The 23,067-nt window shown below is 36.3% G+C and overlaps 1 protein-coding gene across 1 annotated transcript in view; it reads left to right on the forward strand.

Moving 5' to 3' along the window:
• The window catches only part of SOX5 (SRY-box transcription factor 5), a 349,953-nt gene extending 327,583 nt beyond the window's left edge, over positions 1–22,370 (forward strand). The window contains exons 11-14 of the mRNA XM_039238579.1: positions 11,794–11,902; positions 14,653–14,826; positions 20,192–20,408; positions 21,761–22,370. Of these exons, the coding sequence (XP_039094510.1) occupies positions 11,794–11,902; positions 14,653–14,826; positions 20,192–20,408; positions 21,761–22,064 (804 nt within the window). The 3' untranslated portion in view covers positions 22,065–22,370. The remainder of the gene's footprint in view (positions 1–11,793; positions 11,903–14,652; positions 14,827–20,191; positions 20,409–21,760) is intronic.
• Positions 22,371–23,067: the final 697 nt, after the last annotated feature.

Genomic DNA, 23,067 nt, shown 5'->3' on the forward strand with positions numbered 1-23,067 from the left:
TGATGCTTCGCTGGCCCTCTGATGGATGGGGCCAGCAGTGTTAACTCTTCAGAAACTGACATGGTGTATCTTGTTCAGCATTATCTAGCACATGCTTCTTCCCTTAGATAAGGACAAGGCATGTGAGGAATTGTGAATTACAGGTTACACTTGAAAAAGTGACTATGAAGGAACTCATGCGTCTGCATTCAGTGGAAGATACTACAATTAATTAATGATTTATGGATGGCTTTTGTAGATGTTGCCTTTAGCCAAAATGAATTAGAGAAGTCAAATTAGAACTAGCTCTTTCAGTGTTGAGAGGAAAAACTTCACAAAGGAGGAAGGCATGTTAGGTAAATCCTTCACGAGGAAGTGAGATAGATCATCGCCGCACTGTGGCAAAGCAGGAGCTTTATACCTGGGGGGTTGAGGGGGGAGGCTGAGTTGTGTGTGAGCATGCATGTGGGATTTTAAAAAAGCCCCCAAACTTTTAAGTCTGCTGGTTAGAATTTGTCTAGGAAAAACTACAGTAACACAAATTATTGTTTCTTTATAAAAGTATTATTTTTAATCCCTACCTTTATATATTAATTATTCCATAACTTTAAAAGATACATAAAATCTGATGTTGAATGCTTGCTTTTTTATAATTGGAGCCTTCTCTATTCTGAAAATTTATATAAAATGGATAGGGGACTGCTTTCTAGGCAACTGATTATTAGGAAATCTAGACCAGCTTTTTATGTGCAAGTTGGCATTTGATCCTTAGGTTTTCTTTTCTTTTGTTTTTCATTCATAAAACCTTCTTAATTCTGAGTGTCTTAGCTAGGGAACACTTCTTATGGGACAGGAGGAGAGAGGAAAACCCCTTAGTGAATATTATCAGCACAGAGCAGCCAGTTTTCAAAGACCATGACAAAAAGGCAAATAGGTATTATGTCATCACCCATCCATCACTCTGTATGTCAGCCTTTCAATAATTCCAATCGACATTCTCGACAGGCTGGTGCAAGTTAAAGGGGCTGTTTGTTTCTAGAAATTGAGTATGGGCTGTCTATAGCCTTTTGTTCCAGATGGTTTTCTTCTGTGTCTTTTCATTTCTTTCTTTTTTCTTTCTTTTCTTTTTGGGGGTATTTAATTGAAATACATGCCGAGTTTGCAGACTGCAAAGATCAGAGCTGTTTTCGTCCAGCAGTGGTAACTATGCATTAAACATTTTGATTTGTTTGAGCTTGAAGTTTAGTCCTTTTTTGCCATTTGCTTCATGGAGTTTGTGTATATTTACAGCCTCTGCATTTAATGGCCACATGCCTTATTTTCACAGATGGCCAGTGGAAGACTTTTTCTTTCTCTTAGTATAGCCCGCTTTCAGTTTTGCTACATTTGTCACAGTGCCACAACTTGCAGCTAGCAAGTGCCCACGCTTGGTGGGGAGCAATTATGGTGTGAGTTTTTAAGGAGCTTTTTAAAGGTTTTTTTTTTCCAGTAAACTTTTTATGGTTTAATTTTCAAGCCTAGAAAAGCTGTGCATGTTTTCAAACAGAGAGTCTTGTGTTCTTTACATCATTCTGGTAGAGGGGTTAGTGCAGGATGGTCCAATAAAATGAGACACACAGGGCATGCCAAATTGGGCTTTCGGATAGACACCCACAGGCCTCTCTGATGATTGAAATTGTCTGTTCATTTAAAGACATGAGGATAGACTCACAATAGTATTCCTGAAAAAAGCAAGTTTGAAAACACCATGTAGAGAACGATCTAGATATTTTTATATTTCTATGTTGCATAGATAAAAAGGCTAGAAGAATAATACGCAGTAGTCATGCCAAGGTGATGGCGTTGTAAACGGACATACAAGTGCCCACATTTCCAATCTTAAAAATTTCCTGTAAGGAAAGTAAGAATCATTTCTGTTGTTGCACCAGAAATGTTCTTTAAAACAAAAACAAAAACCTCTATTAAGAGTGGTCTTTCCATCTCTTCTCCCTTGGTTGTTTCCTCATCCCCAAGATGGGGTAGCCATCTTCAAGACATTTAAACATTAACACACTGAAATAATTAGAGACATAGGTTTTTTTTTTTTCAGTTACCTTCATATATTTACTAGATATGCTATATTCTCCGTCGTTGTGTATTGCAAACTACTTTACCACAACAGATTAAAAATTACGAGGAAAATGTTCTCAATTTAGCATGTATTTCAAGGATCTCCTTGATCTTTCGAATCATACCTCTTCTCTTTTTTTTTCCACAAATGAGGAAGACTTGCTTATGAGTCATAGGAATAATAATGGCTATTGATGGGTTCTTTTTGGTGCTTTACCCTTTTCCAAGTGATTTCACATTAGCTTTCAATCTCATACCGTAATATGAGCAAAACAGTATCCCGTCTTTATTTTTAAAATAAAAAAATGAGGCTGGAGATTACAGGAATTTCAGTGACAGATCAGTTTTTAACCCAAGGTCTTAGGGCTTGAAGTTCTTCTTCTAATGGACTGGGCTGAAGTTCAAGAAAGTACCCAGTGCCTGTTGATTAGCACATGGGCCAGTGTTGGTCATGTGTATTATTTAGTACAGTTTTGAGGCTTTATTCCAAAAATCTTACTTAAGCAGCCACCTTCTCCATAATTTGTACATTGTTCTTCCAATTCTTTGTTTTTCCCGTGTCAGCTCCCTCCCTGGGTCTCTCTTCTTTCACCACACACAAGAGGATGAGCCAGGAAAACAAAAAGAACACACTCCATTTATTTATTTTGCTTCTCGTAAGCAGTGCTGATAAAACATGTGAGATTTTAGCTGTTGATTACATTGAGATTTTAAATATCGATTCTAATCTGTGTTTTTTCTCTCCCTTCCCTTAAAACAACCACGGATAATTGAAAAGTGAACTATAACTCCAGTGTGCCTGTTTCTATTTGTTCAACCCTGTATTTCTGAACCAAGCCATGACTCTTTACAATAGTCCAATTACATTTATTTTAACTGTGGGTACTACTGGCTACTGAGGCTACATTCATAAGAATGCTAGCAGTTTTATAGCTTTTATTCCATGAAGTGGAAAAATTAAAGAGAAAAATGCTATACGTTTCTGTAGCTCCATAACTGAGTTACCCATTGTTTATAGAACAATTAATATCAGACAATATTCAGGTTTTGTGTTTGTATCTATGCTGCCCTCCCACCTACTGGATGTCCTGTGTCAGTTATCAGTTCTATTATTTTGCTTTTTTGGCCTCCTGTTCTTCTCATGTTAGGCCTTTGGATTTACCTTGGTGTCTAAATCTGCCCTGCTTTGAAATATAACAGTCTTTCTTTTTAGACTTTGGTTGAATGCTGACCACATACACAAACATTTGAAAACTTGAGTCTTAGTTTTCCTCTTCTCCTGCCTTCTCTCTTCCACATGTGCACATCCTAAGCACAAGTGCGACAAATAAGCAAGGGCCAATATTTTGCCACGGCAGTATTCCTGTGTACCTTCTTTGTGACTGATGTGCTTTCTGCAGATTCCTTTGAGTGGCTTTTTTTGTGCATTATACCCCCAGGCCTCTCCCTGGCAGTACTGTTCAGTTTTAGGGACTAAATTAGTAATGTTGAATTTGGGTACATAACTGTGTCTTTCACAAAGTACCCAAATCAGTAAATTTGATTGCTATTTGACAGCCTCTTCACAAAATATACCTCAATAACCATAGATTTTTTTTCATAATTTGCAGTTTCTTCCTTGACTATAATAGAATGATTGTAGAATTCTCCATTATAAGTGGAATGTCCTTAAGTTTTGAAAGTTAAAAACACTTAAGAAAACTGTCATTTATGGAGAGAGAAAATATGTATAGTTTTATACATTGGTCACAATGTATTAATTTTGTTTTAGGGAGTGTCTAGTAAAGTAAGATGTAGAATTACAGGTTTGAAAAAAAATGAGAAGGGCCTTGAGTCCAGCCTGTCATCTGATGTTGCATTTCTTCTTCCATATTTTTAACATGCTAGGCAAGTGGTCATATGACCCATAGTCAAAAATCCCCAAAAAGGGAATTTTTTTCTTTTTTTACATCTTCAGGCAGCTCACTTAATGGACAGATACCTATGACTATTAGGCAACTCTTTGTGGTTTATTATCTTTCACCTGATAACTTATGACCATTGGTCAGTGTTGTATCTCTTGACTACATATGGTCAAATTCTATCCCTTTCTCACAAATACCAGGCCCTGATTCTTTTTTAAATAAGTTAATTCTTAAGATACTTACAGACGTTTTTGACCTGCTCTTCCCACCTCATTCAATTTTCTTTTTCATTGGCCCCACGCAACTTCTCCATCATGACAATAAAATATTGACAGGAACATAATTCAAAGCCCAAAACCTTATGGCCATTGAGCATCCTGGTCTATATTCTAATTCCTATAGAAAAATAAACTGAAGTCATTATAGCATTGTTTTTGTTAACAAATCCATACTAGATTTTTGTTGTCACTTCATCCTTTTCTAAGTGCTCTTAGCTAATTTTTATAACCATCAGCTCTGTCTTTTCTGAAATATACATTAAGTGCTCAGGTCATTGTTTGTCAAATTTCTCTCCTCTTTCATGAAAATCAGAATTATTGGTCATTAGCTTTCTACTATTTCTGCTACTTCAAAATCAGTTCTTGGGGCACCTAGGTGGCTCAGTCAGTTAAGCCTCCAACTTCAGCTCAGGTCATGATCTCACTGCTTGTGGGTTCCAGCCCCACGTTGGGCTCTGTGCTGATAGCTCAGAGCCTGGAGCTCGCCCCTCCCCCACTTGCACTTTCTGTCTCTCGAAAATAAATAAACAATAAAAATTATTAAAATTAAAATAAAATCAGTTATTTAAAAATCATAAATAGGTATTCAGCAGTTCTATCTACAAGTTTTGGAAAATTATTCATGTAGATTAAGACTTGAATTCATAAGCACTGTGTGTTTCCTTCAAAACCATTTCATCTTCAACTTCAAAATACCTTTTAAAGAAAATGTAATCTGCCAGTACATTTCAATTTGATCAGATTGGCTGATGAAACTAAGTTTCCGGGGCACCTGGATGGCTCAGTTGGTTAGCCGTCCGACTTTGGCTCAGGTCATGATCTCACAGTCCGTGGGTTCAAGCCCCGTGTCAGGCTCTGTGCTGACAGCTAGCTCAGAGCCTGGAGTGTGCTTCAGATTCTGTACCTTTCTCTCTCTCTCTCATCCTCCCCTGCTCACGCTGTCTCTCTCTCACACACAAATAAATAAAAACTTTAAAAAATAAAAACTAAGTTTCTAAAAAATTTAGCTAAAATACTTATTTGGCTAAAATATTTAGACTGTGGAGCAAAATTATGTGTTCTAATTCATTATTTTCTCCACTAGGGGAATCTCTGAATTTAGAAAAAGAAAACATCAAGATTAGATAAGGCTGATTTTGTGAGAAGTAGATCAGAGGACATTTATGGACCTTTCCAACCCCTTTGCTTGCATATCTCTGTGATTGATTATCCGATGGAGAAAATGAATGGAAAATATTCCTAAGGGTTACCAGATTTCAGAGTACCAATGTGTCTGGGAATATCCTAGTAGATACATTTACATTTGGCCAGAGTAAAATTAGAGAGTAATTTCTTCAACTTGAATTTTTGTTAGTCTTGGAGAGAAGTGTGTGTGTGTGTGTGTGTGTGTGTGTGTGTGTGTGTGTGTGTTTGAAAGAGAGAGAGACACACACACACAAAGAAAGAGAGACTGTATATTTGTATATAATTTATATACAATTTACAAGAAAACCTTTTCTCCCATTTGTGCTCTTAGATTATATGTGTAGATATTTTTTACAAATTTTTTTATAAAATTTTAGATTATGTGTGTAGATATTTTTTTATAAAATTTTTTAAAAATATTTTTTATAAAAAGGGTATTCTCAATAAGCAAGGGTGTAACTGAAAGGCTGAGGGGATAGACATATGCATTATTTCTTTATATTTTACTTAAGCTGATGAGAAAAATCTCCAATGATAAATCATTATGACATTGTAAATAATCTTTCATCTTCTTTGGTGGTCTGTGAGGTTCACATAATTGGAGGGTTAAAAACCTTTTTTGTTTCATTCTTCCTCCCGTGTCATTAGTATAGAAGTAGACCATAAAAAAAGTGCAGCCAGAAGGGGTTTAACTGTTACTGAGTCAACATTTGACAGTCACACTCTATTCTGTCATTTCATGCATGTGCTTTTTATGAGTTTTATAGCTTTGTAAGCTTTATTTCAGGGATGTCCATTATGATAGCTGATCCACAGCCCATCTCTCTCTGTGTATGTGTGTCTGCTAGGGAGCAAAACTCATCACTTATATGAATCCCAATTTCAAGGAGTAATAGAGGAACCATTTACTCATGCATTGTTTAATTTTGAATGAGGTAACTAAGGAAAAATCTAAAGCCTCTAAAATGGAGTTTTTGTGGGGGTTTTTTGTTTTGTCTTGACTGCTCTATGAAATACCAAAACAGGATGTTCATTTGAGCCTTTATAAATAGTGATTTTTTAATTATTTTCTGTGTAGGTTGAAGTGATGGAATAGGAGAAACTTTCACTTTAAGTATGTACTAAGCTTATTAGCCATCATGTCTGAGCATCAAATGGAAAATAAAAAAAGATTAGATCCATCGTTGTAGATGATGGACAAGAGGAATGAAAAAAATCTAAACAACTTTTAGAGTTGTTACCAAAATTCTCCTTTTAAATGAGTACTTGTCCACTACTCTAGCCATAGAAAATAAAAGACCGTAACCATGACAAGTTACTTAATACTGATACTGAACTATTCCTGTAATTCATATATGCTAGAAAAAATCTTTATTTTTTCAATTTCCCTCATTGACTTTTTCCCTAATATTAAAGTGTATATATATATATATATACTTTATATATGTATATATCTCCCTAATATTAAAAGTATATATATATTTCCCTAATATTAAAAGTATATATATCTTAATTTTTAAGTTGATGAGAATCTATTATTACATTTAAGCCCCATTTTACAAAATAGGATTCTGGGACTCGGGGAGGATAATTGATTTGTCTAAAATAACATAGCTAATATATAGAGCAGAGTTTGATTAAGATGTGATGTTTCTGATCCCCAAACCCATTATTTTCTATATGGGTAATTTTCTATACTTTCTAATATGGCATCTTCCCATTCGTCCCTATGATCTTTTGGGATGCCTGGGTTGCTCAATTGCTTAAGTGTCCAGCTCTTGATTTTGGCTCACATCATGATCTCATGGTTCGTGAGACCAAACCCCTGTTGGGCTCTGCACTCTCAGTATAGAGATTGGGATCTCAGTGCTTGGGATTCTCTCTCTCCCTCTTTATCTGCTACTCCCCCACTCGCACACATGTGTGCAGTGTGCATACTCTTCCTCCCTCCCTCTCTTTCACTCTCTCAAAATAAATAAATAAACATTTTTTTAAAAATCCCTATGGTCTTTTGCCATTCAGAACATACCGATCTTTGCTGACTACTTCTAATCAAGTCATTGCTCACCTCTCTTTAGATATTACTTGGTTTTCCTTGTTGATTCCCTGGTGTCATGCACAAACAATACAATGTGTTGTTTTCTACTATGTAGGTCAGTTGAATAAGCCACAGAGCCCAAGACCAGCTACCTGCCAAATTGCCTAAGTGAATATTAACACATTAATAATAGTTCTTTGAAGGCTGGATTTTACTATCATTTATTTGATCCCAAAAAAACTATATGATCTAAAACTTTATTTTCTTCTTCTATAGAGGAGATACAATTCATTTGAATCCTCTTTCAAGTCAACATAGGATCAGAAGATTTTTCAAAACAGATTTTACCTAATGTTTCCCCTTGAAATCAGTAAACCTGCATAATTGTCTAAGACTTGATTAGCCAGGTGGGAATCATCTTTCCAAAGGAAATCTAGTTGTTTTCCAATTGCTAGCTTTATTCAAGAGAGAAAGCATATAGGTCATCTTGTTTGGTCCTTATTTAAACACCGTCAAGCCTTTCCATTTGGACTACTTTGTAGTAATTGGTATGTTTGCACCTTCTACCCTGAGATTACTCAGAGCATTTCAGAATTTTGGCAAGTATTTCTTTAAATGTGTTTATTTTTCTTTCATTTATGTTTTGTTTCTGATAGGAAAAAAAAAAAAAAAAAAAAACGGCAGGGGAGAGAAGACCAGCATTTAGATGTATTGAAGGGAAGTAAAGTAAAAGTGCTGTACTGGATTTGTGTTCAAGAACACTGATCTTAAAGTGGGGGCATGAGATGTTCTTCTTATGTACAAGTTCTTGACTAATGTGTTTTTTGTTGAAATCAATTGGGACAAAGAGTCTAAATTTGGGAAAAACTATCACTTTTGCCAAACGGCATTTTTTTCTGCTGCCCCAAACTCAATTTCTTGAGTGTTTCCCATTTTTAACATCTTCCCATTTATCCCCTTTCTACCTGATATCAAACTGTGCCTGATTTGTTTCAGCTGCCTTTTTAAAGAAAAGATTAGTTATAAGGACTTAAGAATTAAAATATTACCTTTTGATTAATATCGGCACATTTGAAAAGAGGCTTTTAAGAAGAGAAAGATTTAACCCAAGGAACAGAATCTCAAATCATTGAATTTTAGACATGACAGTGCAGAGGTGGACTCTGGGAAAGGGAACAACCAGGGGATGGTGGGATGGGAAGGTTCAGGACTAGAGGAATCTTCTCAATGTACCAGCTTTTGTGCTTTATAACATTTGGCTGATTCTTTCTCCTCTCATATACCTGAATGGGTTGAATTTAAATTTTTGAGAGCTATTCTGTTGTTGGTTTTGTTTTGTTTTGTTTTTAAAGTTTTTTTTTTTTTTTTAATTTATGTATTGAGACAGACAGACAGACAGAGGGAGGGACAGAAAGAGGGAGAGAGAGAGAGAGAGAGAGAGAGAGAGAGAGAGAATCCCAAGCAGGCTCCACACTGTAGGCACAGAACCCAACGTGAGATCATGACCTGAGCCAAAATCAAGAGTCGGAGGCTTAACCAACTGAGGCATCCAGGCACTCCTTTTGAGAACTATTCTTAAATTCAACCCATTCTTGGGGTGCCTGGGTGGCTTAGTCAGTTGGGCGTCGGACTTTGGCTCTGGTCATGATCTCACAGCTTGTGGGTTCGAGCCCCTCTGTGCTGACAGCTAGCTCAGAGCCTGGAGCCTCTTTCAGATTCTGTGTCTCCCTCTCTCTCTGACCCTCCCCTGCTCATGCTGTTTCTCTCTGTCTCTCAGAAATAAATAAATAAATAATAAAACATTTTAAAATTAAAAAAAAATTAAACTCATTCCTCTGATATTTCAGTATATGACTAGACTCCTACCCACATAAAGATTTATATGTACCTCTATGCATAAGAGCTGAATTTAAACTTTTACTTAGTATAGGATCAATTTTCATATGGAATTATATGGTAATTATTTGCCATGTAATCACTATATTTTTATATAGCACTACTTATTTACCATATAACCACTTGGGCTTTGTAAGATCGCCCTTACCTCAGTTCCTTAAACTCTTCTGAATTTATTGCCAATGAGGGATTTTAAAATGTGCCAGTGTTACCATTTTGGTGTACGTGCTATTTTAAGATGTTTTAATTAAAGGCGCACCACACATTCTCCGGTTCCTCCAGTGATGTCTCATTTTCCTGTTCACATGTCTGAGAATCAGCTATGCAAAGGGTCACAAAAACAAGACAGCTTACCCTGTTGACTTCCACTATCTGTCACTGACATGCTCTTGACAAGTATTGTAAATTCCATTTTGGGTAACTAGTTAAATAATTTCATTATACTGCACACTCTTGAGTTAGATGATTAGAGGTTATTTACTGCAAAAACTGATGGTGACTTTCCAACCCATCATTTGCTAATTTTAGCCTCTTGGTAGGATGGCACAAGGTTCACAGCCAAACTCAGAACCTTTGAAGCCACTTAAAATTCTGTCCTTTTTCTACTCTGATTGCCTTCATTTTGTTTTTTCTTCTTAAAAGACTTTGCTTCAGAATGGAAAACTCTCTCTAAAATATGTGGCATGATTACCTTATACACCATTAAATTAAAAACTGAGAGGCAATCCATGCCTAGTACATTCCCCAAAGATAGTACAGTAAAGTCTTCATTGACTGCAGACATCAGATTATGCTGGTGAAATGTGGGGTTTTGTTTTTTATTTTTTGTTTTTTAATTTAACTGTCTTCTATTTCAGCAGCTACATTTACTATAAAGGGTCTGTTAAGCTGGTGTCCTTGGTGCTCCTGTACTCAGCTGACTATGTACAGCAGACTCTCTCAGCAAAAGAAATCCAGAACATAGAAAGTAGCTGAAAATACCAATTTCACACAAATTGGATCAGGTTCTACATTTTTAAATATATAATTTATCTCAACTTAGCACTATATAACCCTATAGAACTAGAGTTGATATCAACTATTTTGTTTCCAATTTCCCTCCTGTGTTTTATACTAATTGACAATTAAGAAATACTATTTCTACTAAATCACGTACGGACTTTGATGAATAGGAGCCCCAAGGCCACTAATGTGAGAGAATTTTTGTGTAGTATGTATAATTGTAATACTGTCAGAGATTTTTGTAGAGATAAAGCATGTATCATATTAAGAATTGAATACCCTAATGGCTCGTGGTGGGAACATTAGCTGGGGCCTTTACCTGTGATACAATTTTTTAAATAGTTGATTATTTTCTGTGAACGTTTTATTGCGTCAATAGCTGTTACGCAGTATATGTGGTTCATTTGTACAGTTCATGACTGTGTTCCTCAGAAAATGAGGTAAATAATTATAAAGAAACCTGACCAAATTTTATGAAATCCAACAGATGCTTTCCTTAAAACTGTTTTGGAACCAAATCATCTTCAGAGCAATGATGGAAAATGCTAGAAAAGTTGTAAGCCTTTCATTGTATGCTTTTTCTTTTCATAAAATCACCCAATTACTTAATTGGAAGTAGTTTCGTATCTCATGTGGTTTAGCTTAAGCATTATATTTTCCTTGACAATAATTTCGTTTGTAATGCCACGTTCTCCATGAATTCAAATCATGCACTGCATGCTTTTAAATGACTTGATGTCTTTGCAGATCTAATTTTGGTGTATTTGTATCTCAAATAATTCGCCAACTCAATATTTTGGCTTAGCAATCCAAATCAAATTGTGGTCCAAGTAGCAGGCACTCACATTGAATGTACAGAGACTTGACAAGCAATTAGCAATGAATATTTAAATGTCTTCATTACCCTTGCATGAGGAATGCAGATGGCATTTAGGGAGATGGCAACCAGAGGGCACTACTGTGAATTATGTTTCTATCAGTTGGTCACCTGACTATTGGAAGACTTTGTCTGGGCCCCATGCCACTCCTATACTTCTACTGTCTGGCTAAAAATAGAGTGTTCCAAATGTTGTAAAACAGGTTGCTTTCATGAAATTACTCCACACATTTTACAATGCAGGAAGATTGTCTCCAAGGATCCCAGCATATACCCTTTAGGCATACCAAACCCAAATGCCAAGACTATCTAGGGAATTCTAAGAATTAGAGTTCCTTGAAAAAAAAACCTGCTCCTCATTTGCTTCAGTTATCTCATCAGAATGTGCTGAATGTGCAAAGGTGAATAAATCAATATCCCATCCCTCCCAGAAGTTAATGCATTATATATGGCCCAAGAAAAAAAATGTCTTTGAATAATTATAATTTCCAGATTGAGCTCTCATTATGAATTTCTTTTTTTAAGGAAAAAACAACACTGGAGAGTCTGACTCAGCAACTGGCAGTTAAACAGAATGAAGAAGGAAAATTTAGCCATGCCATGATGGATTTCAATATGAGTGGAGATTCTGATGGTTTGTGAAAATTATTCATATATATACCAATAGTGTGCAAAAGTGACTAGCGTCTATTAAAACTACTAAAAAGTATGTAAGACAGCCGCCTAATACCTGATCATTTACAATAAGAGCTCGTGTGTACTGAGCAGTTCCCACGTGCCAAACAATCTGCTGAGTGTTCTGCATAAATCATCTCATTAATTTCTAGCACAGCCCATGAGGTAAATACTATTGCAAATAAAAAGAATGGCCCCTGGGAATTTTGAATCATCCTTTTTCCCCCAACATAACAGGGCTGTAAGTACCAGAGGCAGGTCTTGGATTCAAGATGGCATGATTCTAAAGCAAGTACTCTCAGTCACAGTCTAATCTATCTCTCACTTTCCTATTTCTTGTGCCCAAAGCAAACTTTTTAGAAGTTTGTATCTGTCAGTTCATTTTCAAGTTGTCATTTGTAAGCCTCTGACCAGAATACAAGGATCAGTGGACATTTTCAGGAATTTTTTCTTCTTTTGCATTGTGGAACCTTCCCTCTTATACTGTCTGCTATACAGTCCAGTGTCATCCCTACCCGTTGAACCCAACTAGCGCACCAGTTGCACAGCCTCGTGCTTTCCTCACATGCCTTCTTGTTGTCTGCATCATCTCTGGCCATCCTAAAATCCAAAATGACAACTAGTGAAACTGATACCCTAATTTTAATAGCATAGCAAAGAAAGTAAAGGAAGAAAGTGCTATTCCTCTCACCTTGAGCCCCAGCTGAGAATCTCCCTCCTGTGTCAAGTGCCATACATGCATTTTAAGAGCACTATCCTCAACTTTGTTACTATTGCAGAGGAAATTCCCTGAATGTAGAAAAGACTGCACCAGAGCAAACCATTAGGCAGCATACTTTAGGGCAGAGGGGATTGCCTTGAATTCCCCAACATACTTAGTTTTCTACTCTGTGCCTTGGCCCCCAGTTCTGCTTTAAGTCCACTACTGCACTAGCCATGAAACTAGCCAAACTTGAGCATGTAGCCAGATAATTTTATCAAAGTGAATTTTATTCACTTGGATATCCAATAAAAGTCAGTGTTTTCCTAGCCTGTTGGATCCAAACATTTCCTTCTATTTTTCCACATCACTTGGTTAAGATAAACCTGGCCCAAGTACATATAAAAAGCTCATTTAGCTTTGATGAAGTTACATAATGTTCATTTTATTGCTTATGTTGCTGTAAGGTGTAAAAGCAAGAAAAAGCAGATGTGCAAACGATCATCTGCTAGTTACAAACCCACTTTAGGAAGATGTTGCCGAATATTAGCACTCATTTATGTCAATAAAAAGACAATTACTGGTAATAAGACATTTTATAAATTTTAGCTTGTATTAGCATGATAAACTATACCCATAGTAATCAGTATTATAACATCAAAAAATTTGTTGCTGTTATTTGTTAAATTCAGTCATGCTTTTATGCAAAATATTTTCCAATCGTCATCAGACCAAAGAGCATAGTATGATTGAGAAATAATGAGAAACTCCACCAACAGGCATGCTGTGTTTTTGTTTGCTGCTATAGAAGTCTTCAAGTCTGGGTAATTCTGGTTAATTCCTATTTCTTCTAGTTGAGAAAATAAAGGAAGAGGAATATGAAAGAGGAATTAAAAAGCAGTGCTTTGACTAATGATGCAAGCTCTAGAAATCTCCAAATTATTTAAAAATTTTATATGCTATAAAAATATTATCTATTCCATATTTTCTAATGATAACCCTGGGAAATTTAGCATCACAGTTTTGTGTTTTCTTATACTTCTCCTGATTTTCTTTGCCTAAACTCAAGTATCTCTGGAAGCTGTTTAATCTGATAAAACTATTCTATAAAGTCATGCAAAGGCTGGAGGAGTGAATGCAGCTCCCAAAGTTTCTACTGTGACTCTCAATTGTCTTTTATCATCATGAGTCTTGAAAGGAACTTTCAGGGAGTCTCTGGATAACTTTAGATACTAGGGAGAAAATTCAGAAGAATGTATTTTAAATACGTGGTTGTAGACTTAAGAATCCACTGTTGTATATCTATTCATCTTTTTTTCCCTACCATTTTCAAATATCTTCTGGGGAGTAGGCTATCATGGAAGCATCAGCATCTTTCATGCATTTATCAGCACCAAATTGCAAATGAATATCAAACACATTACAGAAGAGTATCTTTATTATATTTTCACCTCAAAGTTTTATTTAGCAACATTTTATTTCTATAACCTCAGAGAGGAAATGGGCATGACTACTCTACGTTCTGCCTGTCTTTAGGTAGCAGGGACACAACCTTACCTACAGTCCATTGTGCCAAATGTGCTAGTATTTAACAATTTTCTGAGCTTCTACACGCATTTTAATATTTCCACAGTACCAGCATGCCTACCGGTATACTCCAACTGTTCTCTTTCCAATTTGCCTCAAAGATTACATACTCAAGTTTCCTGTGTCCTTTTGAAAGTAAATGGTGAAACAGTCCATAGTTCATTGAAAAAAAAAAAAGGAAAAATACATTAGAAATGGAATGAAAATGCAGATCCAACAATTGCCACTACAGGACTTATCAAAAACTTCATAAACAAGCATCTGTCTCAAGAACTGGAAGTACTATTATCAGCTGTACTTTTTACATTTGTATTTTAATAGACTAGAATAGATATTTCACAGGCAAATAGTCTATAGTAATGCAAAGAAGAGAATTACCAAAAATTTTAACAGTAACATGAAGCAATGTTCCCTATTTTTAGGAAGTGCTGGAGTATCGGAATCAAGAATTTATAGAGAATCCAGAGGGCGTGGTAGCAATGAACCCCACATAAAGCGTCCAATGAATGCCTTCATGGTGTGGGCTAAAGATGAACGAAGGAAAATCCTTCAAGCCTTTCCTGACATGCACAACTCCAACATCAGCAAGATATTGGGTGAGAAATGTATTGGTGGTTACCTGATGTATGGAATAAGTGTACAACTCTGTTTTCTGCAGTTGTTGAAAGGTACTGGCTTTGGAGGCCGGGCAGCTCGTGTTATCTATTTATCTAAAAAGCACCACCATTACTGAGCCTTTTCTTCTGATGACAAAGCATTTTATGTTCATTGAGAAATGTGCCCAGTTTTCGTAGCTAATTTAGTTGTGTACCTCTATCTTAACTGTTGTAATACTTTCTCTTCTTTAAAATCTAGAAATATTTTGTACTAAGACTAAGAAAGCAGTTCTTTTTGTATGAACCATTTGATAGTGGTAGTGACTATATTCATTCTTTTCCTTTGAACTACAAAATTCTTCATGTGATGGGGATGGATGTATAGATGATGATTATTCTGGTACTGTCACTGAATATCAGTTTAGAATGTCAGAGGACACAAGAACATGTAATGTGCGCCGTTTTTAATTTATACTTTTAGTAGCCTTAAGCCTGCTTTCAGCATCATTTAAAAAGGGACTTTTCCTGCCATTGCAGCTTTCAGCTTAACAGATAATAAAGTACATATTTGCCTTACGTGCATAGACACTGAAGCACACAGAAAAGATGGGTGACAGGTAAAAGTAATGATTTATCATATGCCAGTTTAAGTCCCAGAAAAAGGACAGAAGATTCCAATTTGTGTGTGCTCTTCACTCTACACCATCATCACTGTTATTGTCATTTTCCTCATCTTCTTCATCACGCCCATCTTCCAGATAGCGCGGTGGCCAGCTGCCACAAGTCCTAAGCAAATTTTGACTATTTACTCTCTGGCTGCTAAGAACTAAACAACAAAAACAGAATAGGAACACTTAACTCGATCAGTAAATTTGGACTTCAACAAATAAGTGGCATTCCTCTAAGTTATTAAAGCATTATTACAATCCATAATGCACTTGGAATTATATGTACTTAACGGCAGAGAAGCGCTCCTTTTGATCCATTACATGAAGGAACTGATCGTCTAAAAGTAGCTACTAAACATATACGTGCATTTTTATGCTCTCGTATTCTCAAATTCTCATGTTACTGGGTGGTAATAGATGCCATCCAGTTCACAGTATGCATTTGTAGTGACACTAAAACAAACAAAAATTATCAACCACTTGAACTTATGTCTCAGTTTTCATCCAAAATGATTTTGAAATCCTGAGATGAATGTCATCTCAAAAGACAAGAGTATGTAAAGCTTTAGGTGTATAGAAAATGGGAATATTTATAGATATCTATGTATCTATCTATATATACATATATATATATATATATCTCCATGTATAACCAAAAAATGAAGGTAATCAAAAGGAAATGCATCTTTTTATACCACCACCATCTCTTACCTATTTTTTCTTTTTATGACAATATTTTACCTTCCATATGAAATTTTCAATTTAAAAAAAAATATCTATTCCACTGGGAAAAACACTAGACAAAAATAAACACACTATATATTAAAATATTCCATATTTTAACATATCAGTTATCAAAAAATTAGCCCAAGATGTCAAAATGAAAAAACAAACTAAGTACTAAGGTTGTTTAAACTGTCTTTATATCATTCAATTCATGTGTCTGAATACTGGAAAAGTGATAATCACTGATTCAAACTTTATCCTAAGTATAAGAGAAATAACCGCTTTGATGATGTGAAATACTTTAGGAGATGTAGGAAAAGACTTTATGGGAAAGAGGTGGCTAGCTACAAGAGTTTCTTTCCGGTTTGAAGGAAAGAATGTTAGGATGACCATATGGTTATATCACAGTAAGCTACATGAAAAAGAGTGCTGCCTAATTTTAGACTTTTCAATAGAATTATATTAATTAAAGATACAGCAGGGGAGAACAAACACTGAGGTGTTTGGGACCTCGATATTTGGTGTTAGCTTCGAATAAATAAGTGATCTTCAAATATTCACAAGATCATTCTAACTGGCCCATTTCATATAAAAGTACAAAGAAAGCTTGATGTTTTCCTCTCTACTGATTGTTTTGGATAACAGCCTCCGACAGCATGCCGCTAATTCATTCTGCTTAAAACAGGCGCTTGAGCTGGGTTGACATTTTACGTAGTCTCTGGGGATCCTAGTTGACATTTTAAAGGGCTTCTAAGCATTTTATAATACCCTAAAATCTGGTTTTAATAAGCCATTCTGCTGAAATTGTTAACATAAGGAATCACCTTTTACTGTTTGGCGCTAGATCAGGGGATGGGGGACATCTTTTTCTGATTAGATATACAGTAGTTGGAGTAAAATGTGCAAATTCATTACAGACCCCATGGAGATCACAATACTGTTCAGCTCAAACTCTTCATTTTTATTGCATTGCCAGATTTAGAAAGGAAAAGAGCACTTTCAAGACTGTTTTATTTTTCCTATTTTGATCAGATTTTTTTTATGGAATCTTCCTCTTTGTCATCAAGAGGAATACCCAAAAGTCCTTCTCCATTTTTTCATTGTAAAAGGCCCGTCTTTTGAGAAAAAGCAGGGAACTTAACTTCCTGCACATGGTCCAGTTTAAGCAACCTGCCACACCTTAAATCAAGTAGATGCAGTCATCTTTTTCCGAGACACCTAAAATCCTTTCCTACCGTTCACATCTAGCATCTCAATGTTTACATTGTAGCTACATACAGTGGACGTTTTGCCTGCAAAGCCATTAAAACTCAAACCAAACCTGTCATTTAATTATTCAAAAGTGATTATTAAAAACTGAAAACTGCATTCACCACCCAACCGAAACACTGCTTGTTCTGCGCGGTCGTGAACCAGCATAGTTAGCCATGTTGCCAACTACAGACACTGCTTATGCTATCTTGATTCTTCATTTTAAAAGGACTTAGAAATATGCCCTGACCATCTTTTAAAATATAACTTAGGATTCAGCACTACTTCCGGAGAAATCATAGTATCAAGTGTCTAAATATTTTGTGATTCCAGTTCATGCCAGATTTAGAAGCCAGCTTGTCTAAGAATTTACACATCTTTGGATTGACCCCAACTCCTTATCATGTTCATATAGCTTCCTGCACTTTCCCCAATTATAATTAAAATAATAATTTTTTAAATTAGCTGTTTAATGTATTTCTTCTCCACTGGAATACGAGCCTTGGGAAGATAAGGAACAAATGATTCACCACTGCATATCCAGTAATTAATACACCATGGTGCACATAGTAGGAAATCTAAAAAGAGTTATCACATTCCAGGACAGGTTACAGTAAGGCATAAGCATTCCCTTTCCTTAGAAAAATATATCCTTTCTGAGCTTATAGAACATTTAGACATTGAGAAGTATCCTTAGCAATTTCTATCCTAATTGAGAATGCTAGTTCCTTGGTTCTGTCTGGTGATAAAGATAGGGAATTTTAAAGTCAACCATCCTTGGTCATTTTTCAGAGTATTTCTATAACTATGAGGTAAATTATTTCTGGTAAACTCACTTTTACAGTCCCTGATCTGAAGTTCAAAATTATGTTATACATACTTGTAAGAAACTTCCCAAAAAGAACTGATCCAGTTCAATAGTATTATAGCTTTACCTGTATTTATATCTGCCCTGAGAATAAGATGATGGTTTTAAGTACTTCTAGAGAACAGTGTTGGACAATAAAGAGTTTGAGATTATACCTACAAATTATAGGATGTGACCATTTAAATACAAGTTTGAGAAAGGAATGGAAAATAAACTCTGTGATTTGAACTGTAACCTGGATTTCTGTAGTAAATAGAATAAAATCATATTGGCCATCTAGATTGGAACAAAAATCTGTTTATAAATTTTTGTAACATCTACATGGATATACCCACCCAGGCAACATCTGTTCTGACAGGAAAGAATTCTAAGGGATGAAATATTGTCCTTTTTACTCTATTCCTTTAATAAATAAAACAGCCTATATTGAGGATTTTCTGCATGTGTAGAGAAGAAAGGTTCATCAGTGAGCTAGTGCATTTGATATATGGAATTATGGTTGAGTAATGAACCTATTCGAAAGCCTGAAGATCTTACTTAGATGACTTTAGAAGGCAGGTAAAGGCTTCTGTGCCAGTATGTATTTGGTACAGGACCCGCAATTCCAGTAATTTTGATCCTCGTGTATTTGGGTAGAGTTGAGCTGATTACTTGCTGATATACACACTTCATCTGCACACAGATTCTCCCCACATGCTTAATAAAAAATAAACATTATTACTTCCACTTCTTTTACTACTATGCAGACCCATACTAAGAGAATCAAATCTTTAAATCACATTTATATTGAGAATTAGCACAACTGTTTTTAACTCTTTTTTTTTGTTTGCAATCCTAGTTGAGTCCAAACCAAAATCAAAAGTGAAAAGAAAGGGAACACCAATTTGGATTGACATTATTAATGCATACTCGATCACGAGAAGTGACATCTTTATATGTTATTGAAAGTGATTTATTAAGAGAAAAATCTTACCCCATACATACTTATTATTGTAATTCTGACCTCTGCTAGGCCATAGATAGCAGGTGGGTATAGGTATGTAAAAACATACATTGCAGCATACTTTCAATTACATCAAACCTGGGCTTGAGTCACAGATTTGCAATTTAATAATTGTGTGACCTTGGGTAATTTACTTCTTATATTTGAACTTCAGTTTTCTCATTTATGGAAATAGCTGTAAATGCTCTCTTACAGGATTACGATGAAAGTTAAAAATGTGACAACTTATGTAAAGTTGTTAGCACAGTACCTAGCACACAGTGCATGTTCGTTAATATAATTTTTTGTAATTTAAGTTTTAATGAAATGAATTTTTAAATGCAATCATTCATGAAACCATACTTAAACATTTTGAGGAGAATTATACATGTTGGAAACCCTTGTAGTAAGTAATGCACCCCCACATAAAAATACTCACTACCTAGATAATTAGCCACAGATTGAAAATACGTAATAAGTTTTTGCACAACTTTTCAGTTGAATTAGATCATGGTCTAATGTTGAAATAAAAGGTATATTCTTAACATTAGCTGTGAGCTCTTAAATAAATACATAGTATACACATTTGGCTAAATTGTTCATTCCAGCCAGGGGAAGGGGGGGGGGGCAGGGGAACAGATTGGCCAGTGTTTGTACCTTTGGGTACACAATTTCCTCAACACAGCCACCAACACCTCTGTTCTTGTGAGATGTCGCCTCTTGAGTCATAGTTCACTAATCAAACACATTTTTATGTATTTCTGGGCTGTAGCCAACATTTTTATTTTAGATTTTCTTGTTCACAGTTACATCTTTTTAGGAACCTTAGCAGCTGTGCAAATTGGAATCCTAACCTTCTTTTCCTCATAGGATCTCGCTGGAAAGCTATGACAAACCTAGAGAAACAGCCATATTATGAGGAGCAAGCCCGTCTCAGCAAGCAGCACCTGGAGAAGTACCCTGACTACAAATACAAGCCCAGGCCGAAGCGCACCTGCCTCGTGGACGGCAAAAAGCTGCGCATCGGTGAATACAAAGCAATCATGCGGAACAGGCGGCAGGAGATGCGGCAATACTTCAATGTCGGGTATGGACCTTTCCGTCCTTTTTTTCATAGGGAACACTTCTTGTTAGGCTTAATGGGATGCGAACCATATTTGTTGAGCTGCAAAGCAGCATTTTGAAAAAAGAACTTGACCTCCGTCTACTTTGAGAGACTAGCCTGTCTGCCACGTGATCCCTATGAGACCACCCTGAGTTCTTAGAACAATGGCTCTAATACGAGCTTTACTCACCCTGACTTGAAGATAAAATATCTGATAGTAAATAATTTTGAAGCTTGTTATTAACAACTTAGAAGCATTATTGGCCCTTTTCTTTGTTGGTTTTCATTACTTGCAAGGCTTCCCATTGACAAATTCCACAACATCTTGTTGAGATAATACAACATAAAAATGATTCCAAAAGAAAGAAACACTTTTGAATAGGGAGGGATTTCTGGGCTCTCAAGGCACATGGGTGGCCTTTGGAGATCACACAAAGTGGGGATTCTATTTAAGGGAACTTTTAAAGTCTGCTGTTAACCTGTTCCCTTGAAAGAGCCTGCCTGCTCTGTCCAGTGGCCCATGATTTACATCCCGATGTACAACTCTTCTCAAAGCTGAGCATGAAACCCAACACTTGCTAAGGAAATAGTAAACATATGAATGAATGAAAGAAGGCAGAAATGAACATCATCGATTAATCCCTTCCCACTAGGACCAGCGACATAATTTGTGAACCCCGAGCAAAATGAAAATGTATGGGGTTCCTATTAAAAAGTTAAGAATGTCAAGACTGTGGCAACAACTTTAAAGCAAGCAAAGGATCTGTCAAGCCCAGGGCCCTGTCTGGCTGCAGAGCTGTGCACCCCCGAGTCTGGCCCTGCTTCCCGTCCCCCCCCCTCCCCCCGCTACTGCAGGGACCAGGTGGACAATGTGATCCTGTTCAGTTCCAGTGAGTTCTGAGCAATCAAGTGTTATTTGGAGAGCTCTCATATTTTAGGGATTTTTTCCCCCCATTACAATTGAATTATCTTTAGTTTGGTTACTTCTAAAACTCTGGGTGTTCTAGTGAAGGAAAAATGAACTTGGGGTCAAGGACTGGGGTTCTTCCGCTTAATCTTTCTGCACCTCAGGTGTTTTGCGTAAGAGAAGATAGGAATAAAAATTATTTTAAGGATCAGATGGGTAACCCACATAAATGCCTTGTAATCTAGAATGCACTATACCCAAGTAAGGTATTACAGTCACAGCAGGATGCCATTTTTTAGACGTTGGGCAATAAGATGAAAATCACTAGTTTAGAATTGAACAAGCTGAGCAGTTTCATTATACAGTGAAGCCTGCATCTGACTATCCCTTCACCCACAGTGTGTTTTTGGGAATTGCTCTCTGACAGGCAACAAGCACAGATCCCCATCGCCACTGCTGGTGTGGTATACCCTGGAGCCATCGCCATGGCTGGAATGCCCTCCCCTCACCTGCCCTCGGAGCACTCAAGCGTGTCTAGCAGCCCTGAGCCTGGGATGCCCGTTATCCAGAGCACTTACGGCGTCAAAGGAGAGGAGCCACATATCAAAGAAGAGATACAGGCTGAGGACATCAACGGAGAAATTTATGATGAGTTCGATGAGGAAGAAGATGATCCAGATGTAGATTATGGGAGTGACAGTGAAAACCATATTGCAGGACAAGCCAACTGATAAGGGTCAAAAAATGGTTGTGACCTTAGGACTTAAAGAAGCCCTAGCTGGTTCATCCTTACCAGTGGCCAAGCACATTAACTTTCTCATACACTGACTGTTACCTTAACTGTTAGTCTTAAATAGTTGGGACATCAGCTGACTAATAGACCTCAGCCTCAAAAGGCTTGGAAAGGAAAAAAAATACAAGCAAACAACAATATCAACAACAAGAGATTGAAATAAGCTATGGGTAAAATAATGCCAGTAATTCAGCTGCTACATCCAAGCACTGAAGTCTTACCCGTCAACTTTTTTTTTTTTTTTTTTAATAAACTTTATGGCTGTTTGTTCTACAATGTTCTAGAAATTCTCACTCAGGTACACAGTGCCAACAAGTGGCTTGTGAATGTGTTTTGTTGTTTTGTGCTACAATTTTTAAAAAGAAATAAGTTTTGTTTTGTTTTTTGGGGTTTCTGGGTTTTTTCCTTTTCTTTCTTTTCCTTTTTTTTTTTTTTTTTGTAATGCACCTGACAGAAAAAAGAAAGATGAATTTCTCTTTACTTCTCTCCACCTTCTCCATCTCTATACTTAAAAGATGGAAGTCTGTGCATGGGGGGGAAGAGGGAAAAAGAGCCTGTTTTTAACTTCCTTGCTATCCACCACAAAATAAGCAGTTATTTTCTTCAGAGGACTTTCTTTGTCTATTGCACACCACACTACATCTTTGAGCAAGTGCCAAATTTGTACTGAAGTGTTGACCCAATTCCTTTTTTTTTTTTCCTTTCCTTTTTCCTGTTCCTTCTTAAGTTAGGACAGTGTTATATCTTAGACAATCCCTTGGAAAACCTGAAATACCAGCAGCTGGTGAGATTTGACTTTTTTTTTTTTTTTAATGGAAACTGTAGGTGCTGTTCTCAGGTGAAAAGAGAGAGAGAGAGAGAGAGAGAGAGACATAAGAAATTTAGAGAAAAAATATTTTCTGATCTTGGATTTTTGTGTGTATGTATGTGTGTGATTATGG

The sequence above is a fragment of the Hyaena hyaena genome, unplaced genomic scaffold, assembly GCF_003009895.1.
Source record: "Hyaena hyaena isolate Hyena2069 unplaced genomic scaffold, ASM300989v1 scaffold_143, whole genome shotgun sequence".
In the NCBI taxonomy this organism is placed as follows: domain Eukaryota; kingdom Metazoa; phylum Chordata; class Mammalia; order Carnivora; family Hyaenidae; genus Hyaena; species Hyaena hyaena.